Genomic DNA, 19,169 nt, shown 5'->3' with positions numbered 1-19,169 from the left:
AGCATTGAATTTATATGTATCTCTATCCATAGCTTTGTAATTCTGTAAGACAACACATACATTCAGACATTAAAATGTGTTTGAGTGCATGTGTATAGACACTGAAAGAATATTGAAGCAAGCAAAATAATGAGGACCTTAATCAACACAAATTAAAACTGTTCATAAAGGGAACTATAACATAGAAAGAAGACAGAAATATCAGGATTTAAGCTCTGAAATTTTATAATATTATATTTTATAAATTTTATAATATTATAATATTAGGAGAGTCAGTTTGGTGTAGTGGTTAAGTGTGTGGACTCTTATCTGGGAGAACCGGGTTTGATTCCCCCACTCCTCCACTTGCACCTGCTGAAATGGCCTTGGGTCAGCCATAGCTCTGGCAGAGGTTGTCCTTGAAAGGGCAGCTGCTGTGAGAGCCCTCTCCAGCCCCACCCACCTCACAGGGTGTCTGTTGTGGGGGAGGAAGGTAAAGGAGATTGTGAGCCACTCTGAGACTCTTCGGAGTGGAGGGCGGGATATAAATCCAATATCTTCTTCATCTTCTATTAGCGCATTCTTGTAAAATATCCAGAATATCCAGTCTTGTGTGTGTTTATAGATGTACAGAAACTTCCAGAATCGCCTTTGTGGTGTTAACTTTTGTTTGTTTTTATTCTCCCATTCTAAAACTACAGATTTATTATAAACAATTACTTGTTGATGCAAGAAATAATTTTAATTTGTCAAATGCACACCAACATCATTTGTTGAATACACAGTAATAAACACTTTGGGGCAAGAAGAGCATTAGTAAAACACATAGTACTTAATCCCATATAAAGTAAAATTTGAGAATGTGTAAGCAGAATTCAAATTTGAAGCAATATGCTGTGAATATGTGAGTGGCTTTTGCTTTTGATTAACAAAATAAGTTTGGTTTGATGTGAAACTCATTCAGGTATGAAAACTTCAAAAATTTAGAAGCATGGTCGTACTACCTATTTTTTAGAACCTGTAATGAATAAAGGGATTTCTCACCATGACAGAAGGTGGCAGTACAATACCAACTGCATATTTGTCTTCAGAAACTGTGGGTATCTCTCATTTACAGAGCCGAGTGTTTTGTTTTTGTTTCTTTAAACTATGCCTCTTTGAATATTTTAAATCCAAACTATTTGGGTTTTTGGGGAAAATACCAATTTTCTCTTCAGAGCTATCTTCTTCAGAAGACTTACTGCCAAATTAGATGATAGTTTGGAGTGCTGGAGAAAGGTCTAAGAAGCTGTTCAACCAACTTAAGTTTTTAAAAATACCCTAATAGTCAAATATACCTTAGCAGTTTTTTTAACCTTACTATTTGAAAACTGGGTTTTTAAAGAGTCTTCAAAATAATACCCTGGCCTGAAAATCAAAAGCAGCAGTATTTTAAAAATATTTTGGGTAGTATATGTAGCCATTTTAGAGTACATACATAATTCTATATTCATAAAACTGGCAATTATTGTTATATGCACTGTCATGAACAGGTTTTACATCTTGAGCCTCACATTACTATGTATTTGTAGAATTTTCTGGCACTGCTTGGGCAAGAAAGAAGCCTTTAGTGACTTTCCTTCCCATCTTGTTTCAGTCTAGGGGAAAGGATGCTTTTTCTTCTTAACATTCTCTCCCAGCACTCTGAATTAGAGATTTATTTGCAACGAAAAATCAATTAGTCCTAAATTTATTCATGGATTTCAGGTCCAGCGATCAATGCAAGTCCACTCAGTGGACTCAAGGGGACCCACTTCATCCCAGTTAATGTGTCTGAAGGGGAATTACCATTGATACTGTTTTTTTCCCTTTTAGGTCAGAGATCAGATCTCGCTGTCACGGACTGCGGCAACTAGGAATGACTTCACCCTGCAGCTACCTAAGCTGCACCTGGAGACTTTTGCAATGGAAGGCCTAAAGGGTGGGCCTGAGGTGGTAGCATTCCAGGTTAGAATCCTAAGTAACCTTTCTTTATGCCCCCTCCCCCCGAAATGTTTAAAAACTTGAAGCTATATTAGATATTACTACTGTGTATGGTGTATTGTATTTCAATAAAGAAAGTTTGTATTTTTAAAAAACCCCAAAAGATACCATTAATGGGAAGAACAAAAAGCTTCAATAATGTAGTGGTCAGCAATTAAAAATGTTTGCATTCTAATGAAATTATTTGGCTAAAATAGCCACATCCTAAATAGAAGATTAAGGAAGAGTTAACTGGGAAAAAAGATGCACATACTGTGCTTAATAACAATATTTGTTCATGTAATTTTCTTTTTCCAGTTAGGCTCTGAAAACTATTTTTTCTTAAAATTTGTTTTCAGAGAGCTATCTGGGGGAAGTACAGTCCTAAAAATCAATATGTAAACACTGGGCTGAGAACTGGGTTATGGAGGAGAGCTGGACACAGAGCGGGTGAATGAGGAATCTTTGGTTTCATTTCGTCATAACATGGGGTAAATAAAATGCTAGGGAAAGGTTGTAGGGTCATTGATCTCTTTAGGGGCTTAATAACTGACACCTTCTGGCACTGATTGATGACAGATCCCTCTGACAAGTGAAACAGAGAACAAATATAGTTGTCAAAGTATCCACTTTGGAGAAGAACCCTTGACTGAAAGCCTCAATTTATCTTACTGTTTAAAATGAATGGTACAGCAAATGTGTTTAAATTTTTTTGTAGAAGGATCAAATTTTACAAAATGAAGTATTGCCGCTTGCTTTTAAAAGTTCTTTGACATGTGCCTTCTTACTTTACTAAGATTTTGGTTGTAGTTGGGGAAACGGGTGCAAAAATATTATTTTGGATGTAAGCTTAATGAGGGTGGCTGGGGCAAGGCTATGGGGAAAGATTTCATTGGCATGTTTAGAAAATGCTAAGGAGTTCCTTATGGTTCAGATTATTTTTTTAATTTCTTACCTAGACTCTAGATACATCCCAAAGGGCTTAGCAAGAGCAAACAAACTGTCCATTTAAAAGTGAAAATAAAAAGGACCCTTACTGTTTCAATTATTACAAACCAGTTAGAACTGATAAAAAGCATTTTGTTGTTCCTTCCATATTCTGCCCCCCAAGACTCCCATGCATATACCTGCATGCATTCGTTTTAAAAATAAAGCAGACATGGAAAAGAGGAAGTTAACATCCCAATAAAGTTCTCTGTGATAAGACTGTACTAGTGTCTAAACTGTGGGATATCGCAACATTCCCAAATGTCAGCTGACAGACCTTGAGGAATGACATGGCGGGGGGAAGGGGGGTTGTTTTGTAGCAAGATGGGAAAATTGCTAGAAATTGCAAATTTAAGCTGGATCCATCCCTATTTACTTTATTGGATCATGTCAAAAACCATCTAAGGGCCATAGCTGTTGGTCATAAATTATGTAGGTACCAATTTTTGCAACTCTTGAATTGTTCAAGCAGAGCCACATGCCGCTTTCCAAGTTGTGCAGTGAGACCAAGTAGCCATCTAAATCATCCAGCATGCTGTTGTAAGGACCATATGAGGCCTACAGCCATAAGTATTGCAAAAAAAAAAATTATAGGAAAAGACATGCAATAAGAGTTCTTCAGCTTGTCTGTGGGAACTAATGTCACTGTTTAAACATTATCACATATGCATGTGACAAAGAGGATACTATCAAATGTCATATTGACCATTATTTTTGGCACTACTTGGATGTCAAAATGTGATTGCTGAAAGAAATTTTAGCCTGTCTTATCTGTGAGACCAGTTCCCATGTGTTCCACATTCTGTATTAAAGGTAAAGGTAGTTCCCTGTGGAAGCACCAGTCGTTTTCAACTGGAGTGACGTTGCATCACAGCGTTTTCACGGCAGACTTTTTACGGGGTGGTTTGCCATTGCCTTCCCCAGTCATCTTACTTTCCCCAAGTAAGCTGGGTACTCATTTTACCGACCTCGGAAGGATGGAAGGCTGAGTCAACCTGAGCCAGCTACCTGAAACCAGCTTCTGCTGGGATCGAACTCAGGTCATGAGCAGAGAGTTCAGACTACAGTACTGCAGCTTTACCACTCTGTGCCACAGGGCTCTGTATTAGCATGCATAAAATAATCCCTGTGGATCAATTGTAGCACCCTCCCTGACTCATGGCAACACTCAGAGGAGGCAAGCCAAACGACTTGTTATTGGAACCACTTTCCTGCCTCTTTTGGATGATTGGTTGCCCTTACAGGCCACCTTGATAGTATTGGTGCAATTGGTGCCAAGTTTTTCAGCCTGTTTAACCTGGCCAGCTAACCTGCCAGTTTGGCCCTCCTATGCTTGAATAACCTTGCAACATGTTTTTACCTAATTCAGCATGGGGGAGCAGAAGGAGACAACGTAAAATGAGTAGCCAGAGGAAGAAAAAGAGAGTGGGGCAAGTGAAAGGTTGGTGCTGCAGAAAGACCTGTAGGGATCAGGGATGAAAAAATGATGGAAACAGAGAGGGAAAGAAATGCAAACACAAAGAAATAAACAAAATACTAATAAAACTGGAATACAAATGCTTTTTTGCCGTTAATATAGTGATGTTGCCCCTTGAATGAATACAAATGTAGAAGAGATCAGAATGATGAGAAGAATTATGCATCTCTGATCATTATTAAGACAGTGGCCTGACTCTTTAAAGCAGAGGTGGCCAAACTTGCTTAATGTAGGAGCCACACAGAATAAACATAAACATCTCTCACACATCTCGAGAGCCTCAAGACATGAACATGAGGGGAAGAAAGTGACAGAGAGGAAGGAAGGAAGGAAGGAAGGAAGGAAGGAAGGAAGGAAGGAAGGAAGGAAGGAAGGAAGGAAGAAAATAGAAGATGATGATATTGGATTTATACCCCAATTTACACTCTGAATCTTAGAATCTCAGAGCAGCTTTCAATCTCATTTACCACCACCCCCCCCCCCCCACAACAGGCACCCTGTGAGGTAGGTGTGGCTGAGAGAGCTCTCACAGAAGCTGGCCCAAGACCATTCCAACAGCTGCAAGTGGAGAAGTGGGGAACCAAACCTAGTTCTACCAGATAACAGGGGAACCAAACCTAGTTCTACCAGATAACAGTCTGTGCACTTAACCACTACACCAAACTGGCTCTCTAGATGGTGGAAGGAGAGGTGGAAAGAAAGCAACTTAACTTTAAATGCATTCTCCAAGCTCCCCCCCCCCAGTTGTTTGGCTTGGAGAAGGGAATTAAAGAGAAAAATGCCTCCTCCAGTCTGGCCAGCAGGGTGGCAGGGGCTTCAAGAGCTGCACAATATGTGTGAAAGAGCCACATGTGGCTCTTGAGCCACAGTTTGGCCACCACTGCTCTAGAATGATATAGGAAAATAATTGATTATATTGGGGAAATGGGTGTGACTAGAAATTATGATAACCTCTGTTCAGAATGTTTTATGACAGCAATGGTCACCAGTTTGCATCTAAAATCTGAGTGATTGCTTGAGCATTATCTTTACAAATATAGTAGGAGTGAAAAGTTGTATCAGATAGAACAGGGGTGTTGAATTCATTTGCTTTGAGGGCCAGATCTGACATAAATGAGACCTTGTCAGGCTGAGCAATGTGTGTCATAAAATGTAATGCCAGGTAGCAGAGATATAAACTGTATGACACAAACAATGATTTTTTTAAAAGTTAAAACATGCTTAAAACAGCGCTTGTTGGTCTTAATGGTGCTTTCTTTGTATCTGTCCCATGTGATCCAGGGAACTAGCAAAGGAACCTCTGGTTCTTTCCTTCCTTCCCCAGGGGACCAGGAGGGGGAGGATCCTCAGCCAACAGAAGGAAGAGAGGCTTAGCTCAGTAGCTCTGCTGTGCAATTGGGCAAGCTGTGATGCAGAAGGAAGCAAGAAAGATGGAGAAGGAAGCAAATAACAACTAGTTGCTTGGGGGCCTGATAGGAGCCCTCTGGGGGCCTAATTCGGCTCCGGGGGCACATGTTTGACACCCCTGATAGAAGTATGAAGGATGCAGAAAATGTGTTATTCATATAATTTATTCCAAGTAACCATGAAGAAAATTGGTAGCTTCTGGGGGGCAGAATATTACAAATGCTGTTGACATTATGCCCCTTCTAATACACTGTGCTAGATATTAAGGGCTGAGCACCACTTCTGAAGCTTTTTGGCCTCCTTGAGTGTAACCTGTCAGTTTTTCCACTGACAAAAAGGGAGGGGGGGGACTACTTGACCATCAAAAAGGCTGCACTAAGGTTCATGGTGTCTGTGTGGACAAAAGCCAGATGGGATGGTGGCTGTAATGCGAGGGGTAACACAGAGTGGAAAAGTTAATCCAAATGACTTTTTAAAATGATCATGCTTATATGTACATGCAAAACATTGCATGTGGGACATACCATATTATGATACATATATCATCCTCATAACTTTTCAAATAGATAGTTAGTTTTGATGTGTGGTGTTTAGAACTGAGTTCATGCACCCCTTTGTGGCAGTCTCATTATAGAAGTGACTCATATTGTTTTGAGTAGGTTTGCTTTCCTTCTTGTAAGTAATATAAGTAAATAAGGCTGTTTAATAGGTACAAATAATTACAGTACTATAATTATCATGAAAAAAGACCTACAATAGAATTAAAAAGGGGAAAGTCACAAATAAAAAGGTGTTACTGTTTAAATGAACTTTAGTAGGTCAAGTAAAATTTCTACTGGAACCACAAACTGGATTGGATCCAAGGGTCCCTTTGCAAGGATGGAAGTGCTCTTGTGAAGAAACACACAATATATGCCGATTTCCTCTTGCCACTGCAACCTCTTTGCCATATTTCATTCTGTTCCTAAAGATCTCTGAAATCTCTGGAGTGGCTTGACAAAAGTAGGCTACAGCAATAACTGAGTGCACAGCTAAGTTCCATTCCTTGAGTAGTTCTGTCAAGCGCGCTTATTTCTGTAACATGATGGTTCCTTAGACAAAGAGCAGGTCACCGGCTCGTTACTGCTCCCCCCTTTTTTACAACCATTGGGCAAGTAATAAATCCATCTGGCCCAAGGATGTTTATGCTACAGCCAGGCTGGTACCACTTTCAAGTCTCCTCTCCCACAGGTTCACACAGACAACTCTTATCTTCTGCTCGAGAAGTGTGAGAATGGGAGATGTTTTTAATAGTCCAAATTCCTTAGTAATAAAAGAGATCATGTTTAGCAACCTTTGAACCCGTGACTCAAGTATGCATCTGTAATGTAACCTTTGAAGATATCCTATATAGCAACTGTGTAACTCTGTATATGTCATTACTCCCAAGGCTTGTGTCCTTGGTACAGCTTCTGAGTTTCTAATAATAAAGCAGTTTTGATTTAAAACAAAAGACTGATTATTGAGAAATATCAGCGCTTGACAAGTTCTCTGGTCCAAAACACTGATGCAAATAGGCTTAACATTTAACTGTATCAACATCTCCAACATACTTTAATTCTTCACCAATATGCAGCATATGTTGCCAAATCATCAGTACCTAGTTGCTGTTGAGGCTGTCTTATATAGTTTTCCATCTCTGCAACAGCTTCAAGAATTTTCATCAACTTGCTCTTTTCTCCTGATTTTCGATCGCCAGTATCTAACACACACAGGGTTTTTTCCTACTACTTAATACATTTACAATAAATGCTTTCTTTATTTATTTATCAGGTAATGCTCTGAGTATAAATTGTTTCTGATCTGTGCTTAGTGTGTTATCCTAAGTAACAAGAAGGACCACTTCTCTGCGTACAGTCGGGTGGAATTCTAGCAGGAGCTGCTTTGCATATTAGGCCACACACCCCTGATGTAGCCAGTTCTCCTGGAGCTTACAGTAGGCCCTGTACTAAGAGCCCTGTAAACTCTTGGAGGATTGGCTACACCTGGGGTGTGTGGCCTAATATGCAAAGGAGCTCCTGCTAGAATTCCACCCCTGCATACAGTACAACCCACCAGCTAAGATCTTCCCCTCAAGTCCAGCTTTCTATGCCCCTGCCTTCAGAGGTGAAGTGGGTGGCAACCAGAAACTTTTTAGTAGTTACCCCCTTGCCCGTAAAATGTCCTCTCTCTCAAGGTTCGCCTGACTGGCACCTATCCCTGCTCTTTTATGCATTAGATCAAATATTTCTTTTAACTCGGGCTTTCAGTTAAAGGGTTGATATTTTAATAACATTTTCATAGTCTCCTTTTTAGCCTGAGAACCATTTTGAGGCTCTCTTTAAAGATGCTTATTGTTTTATGCTATTTTTATGACCAGGATGAATTTTTAATTGTCAGCTTTGATGTGCTGTGTTTGTATTATATTTTGTTTTGTAAGCCACCTGAAGCAGGCACTATGCAAAAACAGCAGATGAGTTTTCTAAATAAATACTATAATATATCCATATTTCATAATCTTGAAACTCTAGAACAAAGACATCACATGAGTGAAAAGTCTGTGTCTCACTTTAATTTCATACTCCTAACTATGCTGGTTGATGTACATTATAGATTTAGTTATTGAAACTGATTCAGTGTTTGGAAATTCGTAGGCCTTCATTCATTTTTGGTAAATGCTAACAGTGTGTTCTCTGGATTAAAACAAGAGTGCAGAAATGAGGTTCATTGGATAGTGAAATATATAAGGAAACCTTTTTTAAAAAAGGTCCCTGCTGCTATAAGGTGATTTAGCCAATAATATAAACAATGGTGTGACCCAGTTGCTGCATTTTGAGAAGTGTTCTGTTGAATGTTTACTGTTGTCTGGTTTTGTCCTCTTAATGGCAGAGTAAACACCAAAAGTCTTAATGGCAGAGTAAACACCAGTCTATTACCCATCCCAACGGTGGCAGGTAGTGGGCCTAAGAGGAAATGCTCGTCTCCGTCACTGGTGTTATGCAACGCCAGGTCCATTAATAATAAGACCTCGACCCTTAAGGAGTTTTTGCTCCGGCAGGACGTGGACCTGGCTTGCGTGACCGAGACCTGGGTGCGGGACGGAGAGACAGTAGCTCTCTCCCAGATGACCCCCCCCGGCTACTCGGTCTTTCACCAGTCACGGAGTAACGGGCGGGGGGGAGGAGTGGCATTATTCATACGGGAGGCTTACTCCTTTCGGGCTCTCCCGGTCCCAAAGATCGATGGCATTGAGTGTGTCGGTCTGTGGTGGGATGTTGGAGGGGGGTTGGCGATCTGGCTGGTGTACCGTCCGCCTAACGCACCAGCCAGCGCCTTACCATCACTATTGGAGGCAGTGGCGGGCTGGGCATTGGAGAGCCCAGGGCTTATAGTCCTTGGTGACTTTAATGTCCATGCCGATGACACGGCCTCCACTCAGGCGATGGACCTAGTGTCTTCCATGGCGACACTAGGACTCTCTCAACTTGTCACAACACCCACGCATCAGGCCGGGCACACACTGGACTTGATCTTTGCGTCTGGGATTTTGGTGAACGATATCGCAGATGAAGCGGTCCCATGGTCGGATCACCTAGCCCTTAAGGCCCGTATGGAGATGCCGCCCCAACCCTGTATGGGCGGAGAGCCTATTTTGGCTCGCCCTCGGGGCCTGATGGACCCGGAACGGTTCCAAATGGCCCTAAGGGATCCCTGGCCCACTGGCGATTCCCTCGATGACCTGGTGGAAGTCTGGCAAGATCAGCTATCCGGGGCCATCGACGAAATCGCACCCCGGCGTCCTCTGCGCCCTCGTATGAAGCTGGCTCCATGGTACACCTTGGAGCTACGCCAGCTGAAGCAAGGGCTCAGACGACTAGAGAGGCGGTGGAGGCATACTCGGGACGAAGTGACAAGAACATCCTATAGAACGTTTATGAAGTCATATGAGATGGCAGTCAAGACTGCAAAGAAACAATACTTTGCAGCCAAGATTGCATCTGCAAATTCGCGCCCAGCACAATTATTTAGGGTAATTGGAGACCTTATAACACTGCCACAAGGCAAACCAAACGTTAGAGAATTGGAGATAGGCTGTGAGGCATTTGCGAAATATTTTGCAGATAAAATCTCGTCACTCCGCCAAGACCTACCTATCACATTAGATACAGTAAGTCAGACTGAGGCTCCGCGCCTGTCTTTGGATTTATCGCTGGACCACTTCGACCCACTCAGCCTGGAAGAAGTTGATGGAATTCTCTCCGCTGCTCGCCCAACAACATGCGATCTGGACCCTTGCCCCTCCTGGCTGATTAAATCTTGCCAGAGGGAGCTTAGATGTCCTTTACGGGACATCATAAATAGATCCCTCCTAGAGGGGCGTTTTCCAACGCCGCTGAAAGAGGCCTTGGTCCGCCCCCTCTTGAAAAAACCAACAGCAGACCCGGCCGAATTGGCGAACTACCGACCGGTGTCTAATTTACCATTCCTAGGCAAAATTATCGAGAGGGCAGTGGCGCTGCAGCTACAGAGATTTCTAGATGACGCTTCTGTCCTAGACCCGTGCCAGTCTGGCTTCCGACCGGGCCACGGGACGGAGACGGTCTTGGTCGCCTTGGCAGATGATCTCCAACGGCAACTGGATCGAGGCGGTGTAGCAGTGCTGATGTTATTAGATCTGTCGGCTGCATTTGACACGGTCGACCATCGGCTACTGATCCACCGCCTCGCCGACATTGGGGTTAAGGGGTCTGCTTTACAATGGCTCTCCTCTTTCCTCATGGGTCGGGGACAAAGGGTGGCGATCGGGGGTGAACGATCCCAGAGGCGCACACTAGACTGTGGGGTGCCTCAGGGAGCAGTCCTCTCCCCGATGTTATTTAACATCTATATGCGCCCCCTTGCCCAGATTGCCAGGAGGTTTGGGCTGGGTTGCCATCAATATGCAGATGACACCCAGCTCTATCTGCTAATGGACGGCCGGCCCGCCTCCCCCCCGGAAGACCTGGACCGGGCGTTACAGGCTATTGCAACGTGGCTTAGGCTGAGTGGGCTGAAGTTGAATCCGGCAAAGACAGAGGTTCTCTGTGTGGGTCGCGGCGCTCCAGGGGGGGAAATATCTCTCCCGACCTTCGATGGTGTGCAGCTAAAGGCGGCGCAGCAGGTAAAGAGTCTGGGTGTCTTGCTGGAGCCTTCATTATCAATGGAGGCCCAGATAACAGCAACTGCCAAGTCAGCATTCTTCCATCTGAGGCGGGCAAGGCAGTTGGCCCCTTTTCTGGAGCGTCGGGACCTAGCAACGGTGATCCATGCGACGGTCACCTCACGATTGGACTACTGTAACGCCCTCTACATGGGGCTGCCTCTGTGCCGGACCCGGAAGTTGCAGCTAGTGCAGAACGCGGCGGCCAGGCTACTGCTCGGTCTCCCAAGATGGGAGCACGTACGGCCGGGGCTACGCGAACTGCACTGGTTGCCGATTGTATACCGGGTCCAGTACAAAGTGCTGGTTATCACCTTTAAAGCCCTATATGGCCGAGGACCAGCCTACCTGAAGGACCGTCTCTCCCCGTATGAACCCCAGAGAGCACTGAGGTCAATAGGAAAGAACAGACTGACTACCCCTGGGCCAAGACAAATTAAACTACAGAATACCCGCTCTCGGGCCTTCTCGGCCGCAGCCCCACATCTCTGGAACCAACTCCCAGAGGAGGTGCGGGCCCTGCGGAACCTTGCTCAGTTCCGCAGGGCCTGCAAGACCACCCTTTTTAAATTAGCTTTTATGAATGATTGAAGTATAAATCAACAACGAAGAAAATCCGCCATCAGTACTAATCAGATAGCGTCAATGATAGTATTATACTTGTTTTAGTTAATTGATTTAATGGGTTTTAAGGTTAATTAATGCTTAATTTTAATGTTTATAACGTAACTGTTCATAATGTAACTGTTTTATTGCTTGGTGCACCATTGGTCACCGCACTGTTAGCCGCCCTGAGCCTGCTTCGGCAGGGGAGGGCGGGGTACAAATAAAAATTTATTATTATTATTATTTAAAGTCCTGTATGGTTTTATCTGGATACAGCAGTCACATCTCTCTCTGAATTTGGTTGTGATTGTGTGTGTGCTCTGTTCTCTGTGATCTATAAACAGAAGATGCTGGCTTTCTGAATATGTGCTTTGAAGGAATTGTGGTCTGAGGGAACATGAATCAATGTGGGGATAATGGATTGTTCTTGTGCTTCATTGTTCTTACCTCAGAAGTTGGAGTTGTGTGCATACAGGTGCAGATAGGCTACATACAAATTATCAGCAATTTACAGCCGCTGAAATATTCTGACATTCTTTTGTTTGCAAACTACTCTACAAACGTAAGAGGGGTGTTATTAGTTATATAGTAGTATAGTAGAGTTTTGACATCGTTTCTGAATGATAGAGTATAATCATTATAAATTTATAAAGGGCTTATGTCCTCCATTTATTTTATGTAAATTATGCATCCATGTATGATGTAGTCATGGCTTATCATATTGTATTGTATACAGCAGCAAGAGCCTGCTCTTCTAATCAATTGGGCAAAGATAAATGTAGCTTAATGTTTAGGATCCTGCTACATTTTCTGCTTCTTTCACCAGCACTAGTAGTTCTGTGAAAATAAGCATTCAGGGCCCAAGGGAAAATATCTATCCACAAATACTGAGATAATTATGTTGTTTCTTGTCTGCTCAGAATGTTAAAGCAAATACTGCATCTTACAAAAAATAGTATTGTTTAGAATGCTTTTTGAAGGCAAAAAGGCAGCAGAACTCCTCATTATTTTCCATTCATACTGTAGTTCTGCATATGTTGAGCAGAATATCCAGGTTTTTATCCTCAGCACTTTGGAACAGTATTGGAGGACAGTTAACTGGTTCGCCTGAAGTCTTTTAAATGTGATTTTTCTTATTAAATTGGTATTGTGAGTAGTCTGTGCAGAAACCAGGGTATTCATGATTTGTATATTACTTTTGCATCATGAACCAAACTACAAGAATGTAGCAGCCAAATTGTTAAACAGAGCTTGGCACTAGGGCTGTCAACTCTGGGGTGGGAAATTACTTGAGATTTGAGGTAGGACCTGGGGACAGCAGATTTAGAGTGAGCTCAACAGGGATGTGATGCCACAGAGATCACTGTCCAAAGCTGTCATTTTCTTCAGGGGAATTTAACTCTGTATTCTGGTGATACATTGTAGTTCCTGGAGAACGCCAGGCCCCACCTGGAAGCTGGAAACTCTGTGTGAGGTATAGAAATGTCTTTGCTGCTGTGTTGGTTTTCTGATAGCATGGAATTTTCATGGAAAGAAAGTCAATAGTTGGAATCTACCTTCTCTCTCCTGTCTAAACCCTGCCTGCGCATCCCTCTTGTTGCAGGTTAGACTCAAAGAGTTGGAAGGGACCTCCTGGGCTATCTAGTCCAACTGCCTGCACAATGAGTGGTGATGGACAGAGCCTTCCCAGTGTTCATGTCCAGCTATGCAGCTCCCAACTTGGTAATATATGTCTGTGCCCATGTTTCTCTTCTCTAAGTGTCTAGCACAGACAACATTGTTTGGCTGCGGAAAAAGAGAAATATGAAGTTGCTACTTTGCTTATGCATTTTTCTAAATATGTAATCTGACATTTTAGTATTTAACTACGGTATTCTTATTTAAGCTGGTTTTAAAAATCCACTTTAGATGCTCTTAGCAGGAAAGTGGGATTTAAATATTTAAAACAGTTTTTCTTCCAATGGTTGCGGTGGGGCATTGGACTGCCTCACTTCTGGAATGTTCCCCTCAACTCAAGGTGAGTGAACCAGCTTCAGGGGAGAACAGGAGTCCTATAAAGAATATATAGTTTAAAAAAGAAGGAATGGTGGCACGGACATGCCTTTTTGAACATGTGCCACAGGAGGGGTTAGCCTTCAATCTAGACCCTCTCCTGTTTCTATCCATGGCTCATCCCATGGATCGGAGATGTTCTGTAGCAACAGGCTATAACAAACCCCGAAGATCTTCGTTGGGCCACTGGGAAGCGACCGGAGGAACATCGAAGCTCCCGCCGGCATCGGGGACGGCCTCGACAAGGGCGTGGTAAGGAGGGCTCCGCAGAGTGTCCCATAGGGCCTCCTCCTTCCCCTTTGCTCTCCCGCGTTCGGCAAGAGTGGGAAGCAGCGGACACCTCAAAGCGGTTTCATGTAGCGATGCTGCTGTGCCATCTGCAGACAACTGAGGCCCAGCGTGTGGGCACACTCCTCATAGGAGACCAGGTAAGATCCGCAGCAGCTGGGTGCATGCTTTAGAAGCCCCCACCCACTCTGCTGGTTACAATTTTTCCCCCTTCTCCCTGCCTGGCTGCTCAGCATGGGAGTTGGGGACGAAGCCAGACGGTTTTTTCCTTCCCTTTTCAGGGGAGGGGTTCTATACCCTGGTCAGGCATCGAAGCGGGCGGTTAGCCATCTGTGCAACACGCGGTTCTCACCTCAGGGAGCTTTGGGAGATGGGCAGCGGGGGGAAAGAAGAGATGTGAAAACATGACAGCCATTTTAGATGGGTTGGCCCTATAGCTAGCCTCTCTTCTCTCTTTCACTCTCCTTTCCCCAGCCTCACAGCGACAACATGGCTGAAGGGCATGGGCGAGCTTCGACTGCAGAAGGGTCTGGTAGCGATTTTGAACTGCCTCATTACTCTGGGACCTCAACAGCACAAGGCTCTTCTAAGCTTAACGAGCCTGATTTGTCTGGAGAGGATGCCAAAAGTAATCTGTTACAATGGCTAAAGAGAGAATTGTTAAAAGACAGGAGTTATTCCCAGAACCTCTCTTCTGCTGCCTCAGGGCTCAAGAAAAGAAAGAGGGAAAGTGTCTCCTCTCAATCAAAAAAGAGCAAACTGGATTTAGAGGTGGAATCACCGATAGCCAGTTCCCTAGAGGATGATGTTTCCTGTTCCTCCAGTCAGACGGGGAGGAGGGAGAACTTTCTGAGGAGGAAGAAGCACCCACGGTCTGTTCTAGGGTCTTTGCCTTCAAATATTATTCAAAACTTTTACCCAAGGTTCTCAGGGAACTGGACTTTGAAGCAATCCCAAGGAAAAAAGAGTAATTGGACCCTGATCTCCCATTCGGCTCTGGGAAGATGATGCCTAAGGTTGGGGTTTCCCAGATAGGGGTTCCGCTCCCTTCTCCTTTCTTCAGTATCATCAGAGCAGAGTGGGAGCACCCAGCTTAACCAAAGACCAACCCATGAATCTTTTCAAAACTGTATGGTCTGATTCTGGAGGCAACCAAGTGTTTGAAGCTGCCAACGGTAGATGATCCAGTAAACAGCTTGCTTTCTAGCTCTGTGCTGCCTATGAATGCCGACGGTCATCCCAAGGATGCCTGTGACAGACGGATGGAGCGAGCACTCGGAGCACTCAAAGCTTCTGCCTGGTCACTGTGAGCTTCTACACCAGCATCTTTATTTGCCAAGGCAATGCATTCCTGGGCTTCCAATTTAGCCGCAGCAGACAGTGGAGCGCCCAAAGAATTAAAAAATGAACTTAAGAAAATAACCCTGGGCTCAGCTTTCATTGCTGATGTAACCCCAGATGCCTTTCAGCTCTCAGCTAGGGCGATGGCATGTAGCGTGGTGACCCGTCGGAACCTATGGCTACGCACTTGGTAGGCAGACGCAGCGGCACACACCAAGGTGGCGGCAGTTCCTTTTAAAGGGGCAAAGCTGTTTGGAGACAAATTAGAACGTTTCCTCATTGAATACCAGGACAAGAAAAAGGTGTTACCATCCAAGGAAAAGGATAACAAGCAAAAGAGACGCTTTTAATCCTTTCGAGACTCAAAAAGCCCAGTCATTCTTCTAATTCCAAATCCTTCAAAGGAAAATGGCAGCCTAGGGGCAGAGACTTTAAATCTTTCTCCGGCAAGTCAGATTCCGGGTCGAAGGGGAACTCCAGAAAAGGGGGGTCCCAATGACTGCCAAAGACTCTCAGAGTGATGGGATCAGAAGGCGGTTGCTGCATTTCACACATGTTTGGACACACTCAGTGCAAGATCAGTGGGTGTTAGAGACAGTGGCCAAAGGATACGCAATAGAGCTAGACAGACTTCCGCCACCCAGGTTCCACAGTGTTCCGAAGAAATCCGATCCCCTTGCACATCAGCAGATGTTGACAGCGATAAAACACCTACTGGGCACTGGGGCAACAGAGAAGGTGCCCTCACCCCAATGGGGGATGGGGGTATATTCCATTCTGTATCTGGTGCCAAAAAAAGAATGGGGATATTCAGGCCATCCTGGACCTCAAATGGCTGAACAGGTTTGTTCGGTCAAAAAAATTCAGGATGGAAACCTTACATTCTGTTCTTCCAACTATACAGTCATGGGAGTTTTTCACTTAGATAGATCTCTCCGAAGCTTATTTGCATGTTCCTACCAGGGACATTCACAGACGGTTCCTGAGGTTTGTGTACGACCAGAGACATTACCAGTACAGAGTTCTTCCTTTCGGGCTGAAATCCTCCCATCGAGTATTGACGAAGATCCTGGTAGCCTTAGTGGCTCACCTATGACTACAGAGGGTTCAGCTATATCCATACCTGGACGACAACCAGGTGAGAGCTCAAACATATCAACAGGCCTTCAACATGACATAATTGACTGTGGAGACCTTGCAGAAACACAGGTTGGTTTTGATTCTGGAGAAGAGCAACCTGATTCCGGTGCAATGGATTGTGCATCTGGGGGTCCAAATAGACCCCATTCGGGACAAAGTTTTTCTCTCAACAGACAGACAGGAAAGGTTTCAATGGGTTTTGCATGAGATACTGTCAACACGGGAGGTGCAAGTGATGCATCTGGCACCACTGTTGGGCATGCTGGTGTCCTGCCAGGATGTGCTACACTGGGCCAGGTTCCATGCATGGCCATTGCAACAATTCCTCTGACCTTTTCAACATCTCATAGCTCGCAAGGCTTAGAAGCTAGTGGAGTTACCGACAGGTGTCAGGGAGCAGCTGTAGCGGTGGTTAAACCTGGCTTGGTTTCAAGATGGAATAGACATCTGAGAACCACAGAGAGTCGTTGTGACAACAGATGCCAGCCTGTTTGGCTGGGGAGCTCATGTGCCGGGGCAGATGATGCAAGGTGTATGGTCAAGCAAGGAAGCTCGATGGAGCATCAATTTCTTGCAGCTCCGAGCAATTTGTCTAGGTCTGACCAGCCTCCTCACAGTGGTGTCAGGCCACTATGTGCTAGTCAAGACGTACAATGTGACTGCAAAGTTGTATGTGAATCAGCAGGGAGGCATCAGGGTGGAATCCCTGTGCATGGAAGCTGTGTTGCTACTGACATGGGCAGAGTCCCGTCTGAGTTCCATCAAGGCTGTACATGTACCAGGCAAGGACAACGTCCTGGCAGACTGGTTGAGCCAACAGATGGTGGATCAAGCAGAGTGGATGTTGGACAGGACGGTGTTCCGGCAACTCTCTGCCAGATTCAGAAAGATAGAGATGGACCTGTTTGTGACAGCACAGAACGGTCAGGTGCTGAGGTTTCTGGCAAGGAGAAGAGAGTCAAACGCGGAAGGGACAGACGCTCTAAGTTACAATTGGCCGTCAGGACTTCTGTATGCCTTTCCTCCCATCCAACTGATTCCCAGGGTTATACAGAAGGTCTTAGACCAGAGAGCAGAGTTAGTTCTGTTAGCCTCCTACTGGCCACAGAGGGGATGGTTTCAGGACCTCCTGAGGTTGTCAATGGAGGCGCCCTGGCGCCTTACAGTAATGGAGACTCTACTGCGGCAGGGATCGATGTGTCACCCCAGTTGGGGCTGTGGCAACTGCTTGGAGAGTGAGCGAGCACAATTAGCTACCCTGGGGTATTCTCAGCAAGTTATTGCCGCTATGCTAGCATCTAGAAAGGGATCGACTAACAGGTTATATAACAATACCTGGAAAGTTTATTCTAAGTGGTGCGGGGAAAGGATTTGGGACCCATTGAAGGTACCTGTTCGAAGGCTGCTCCTCTTCTTACAGGAGGGGCTGGACAAGGGTCTGTCTACTAGCACTCTGCGTAGACAAGTAGCCACGATCTCCGCAGTCCAGGGAGCTAGGAGAGGGGGACCCTGACATATCCCCATTTTAAGCATTTTCTGAAGGGTACGGCTCTGCTCAGTCCTCCAGTACTACACAGGTTACCCACGTGGAGATTAAACACAGTGTTAAAAGCGCTAATTCATTCCCCGTTTGAGCCTATGGCTACGTGTAGTTTGAAGGACTTGACGTTCAAAACCCTGTTTTTGGTGGTGATCACCATGGCAAGTTGAGTATCAGAATTAAGGGCCTTATCAGTTGATAAGGAATTGTGCATTTTCCATACAGACAGAGTGGTCTTATGACCTGATCCAGCCTTCGTCCCGAAGGTTAATTCGATTTTTCATAGGTCCCAGGAGCTGGTTCTGCCCTCTTTTTGTACCAGTCCTCAGAGGGGTAAGGAGAGGGAGTGGCATCGTTTAGATGTGAAGAGGACGCTGAGTTTCTATGCGGAGAGAACTAAGAGGTTCAGAAAATCAGATTCCCTCTTTGTTTCATTTAATCCGGCTTCTTTGGATAAACCAGTGTCTCCTTCCACTATCAGCAGGTGGTTGCGAGAATGCATTGCAGGAGTGTACAGAGCTCAGGGGCTGGTGCCTCCAGAGGGGGTTACTGCCCATTCCTTGCGGGGAGCGGCCACTTCAGCAGCGTACAGAGGTTTTCCATCCCTAGAAGCGGTCTGCAGGGCGGCCACATGGCGTTCCATCTACACATTTACAAAACATAAGGTGGACAAGTGGGCTTTAGCTGAAGCGTCCTTTGGGCGTAAGGTGTTGCAGAAGGTACTGAGTTAAGGGAAGCCAGTTTTTTTTCTCCCTCCCTAAGGGCCTACTGCTGTTGCATGTCCCTATGGTGATGGACCCTCCCACTCCTGGAACCACCGGAGAACAGAAGATTTGAAAAACTTACCATGAAGCTTCCTTCTCAATGATTCCGAAGTGGGACGGTCCAACCCGCCCAGAGGTGAGAGGCTTCCTCAATTACTTGTTGATGTTGCTATGTTGATGGGCCTGATCATTACTGTCATTCTGAATCTATGCAGTACTGTGTGATATATATTGGTCCGGATATGTTGGATTTCAATAAACCTTGAGTGTGTGTTTTCAAATATATTCAAGGTTTGTTGGTGTGAGTTATTTGTGAAGTTTTTTTTACAGAATCTCGCAGGGTGGGGGAGTCATGGCTTGGTGACCCTG

At 44.7% G+C, this 19,169-nt stretch overlaps 1 protein-coding gene across 2 annotated transcripts in view; it reads left to right on the top strand.

Moving 5' to 3' along the window:
* The window catches only part of CCDC171 (coiled-coil domain containing 171), a 209,692-nt gene that overhangs the window by 143,901 nt on the left and 46,622 nt on the right, over positions 1–19,169 (top strand). For both annotated transcript variants that reach the window (XM_060237258.1, XM_060237259.1), the window contains one exon: positions 1,834–1,965. In XM_060237258.1, the coding sequence (XP_060093241.1) occupies positions 1,834–1,965 (132 nt within the window). The remainder of the gene's footprint in view (positions 1–1,833; positions 1,966–19,169) is intronic.

This window comes from Heteronotia binoei, chromosome 4 (genome assembly GCF_032191835.1).
Source record: "Heteronotia binoei isolate CCM8104 ecotype False Entrance Well chromosome 4, APGP_CSIRO_Hbin_v1, whole genome shotgun sequence".
NCBI classification, from domain to species: Eukaryota; Metazoa; Chordata; class Lepidosauria; order Squamata; family Gekkonidae; genus Heteronotia; species Heteronotia binoei.
Note: the sequence above shows the minus strand (reverse complement) of the source record. Positions and strands in the feature narration are given on the sequence as shown.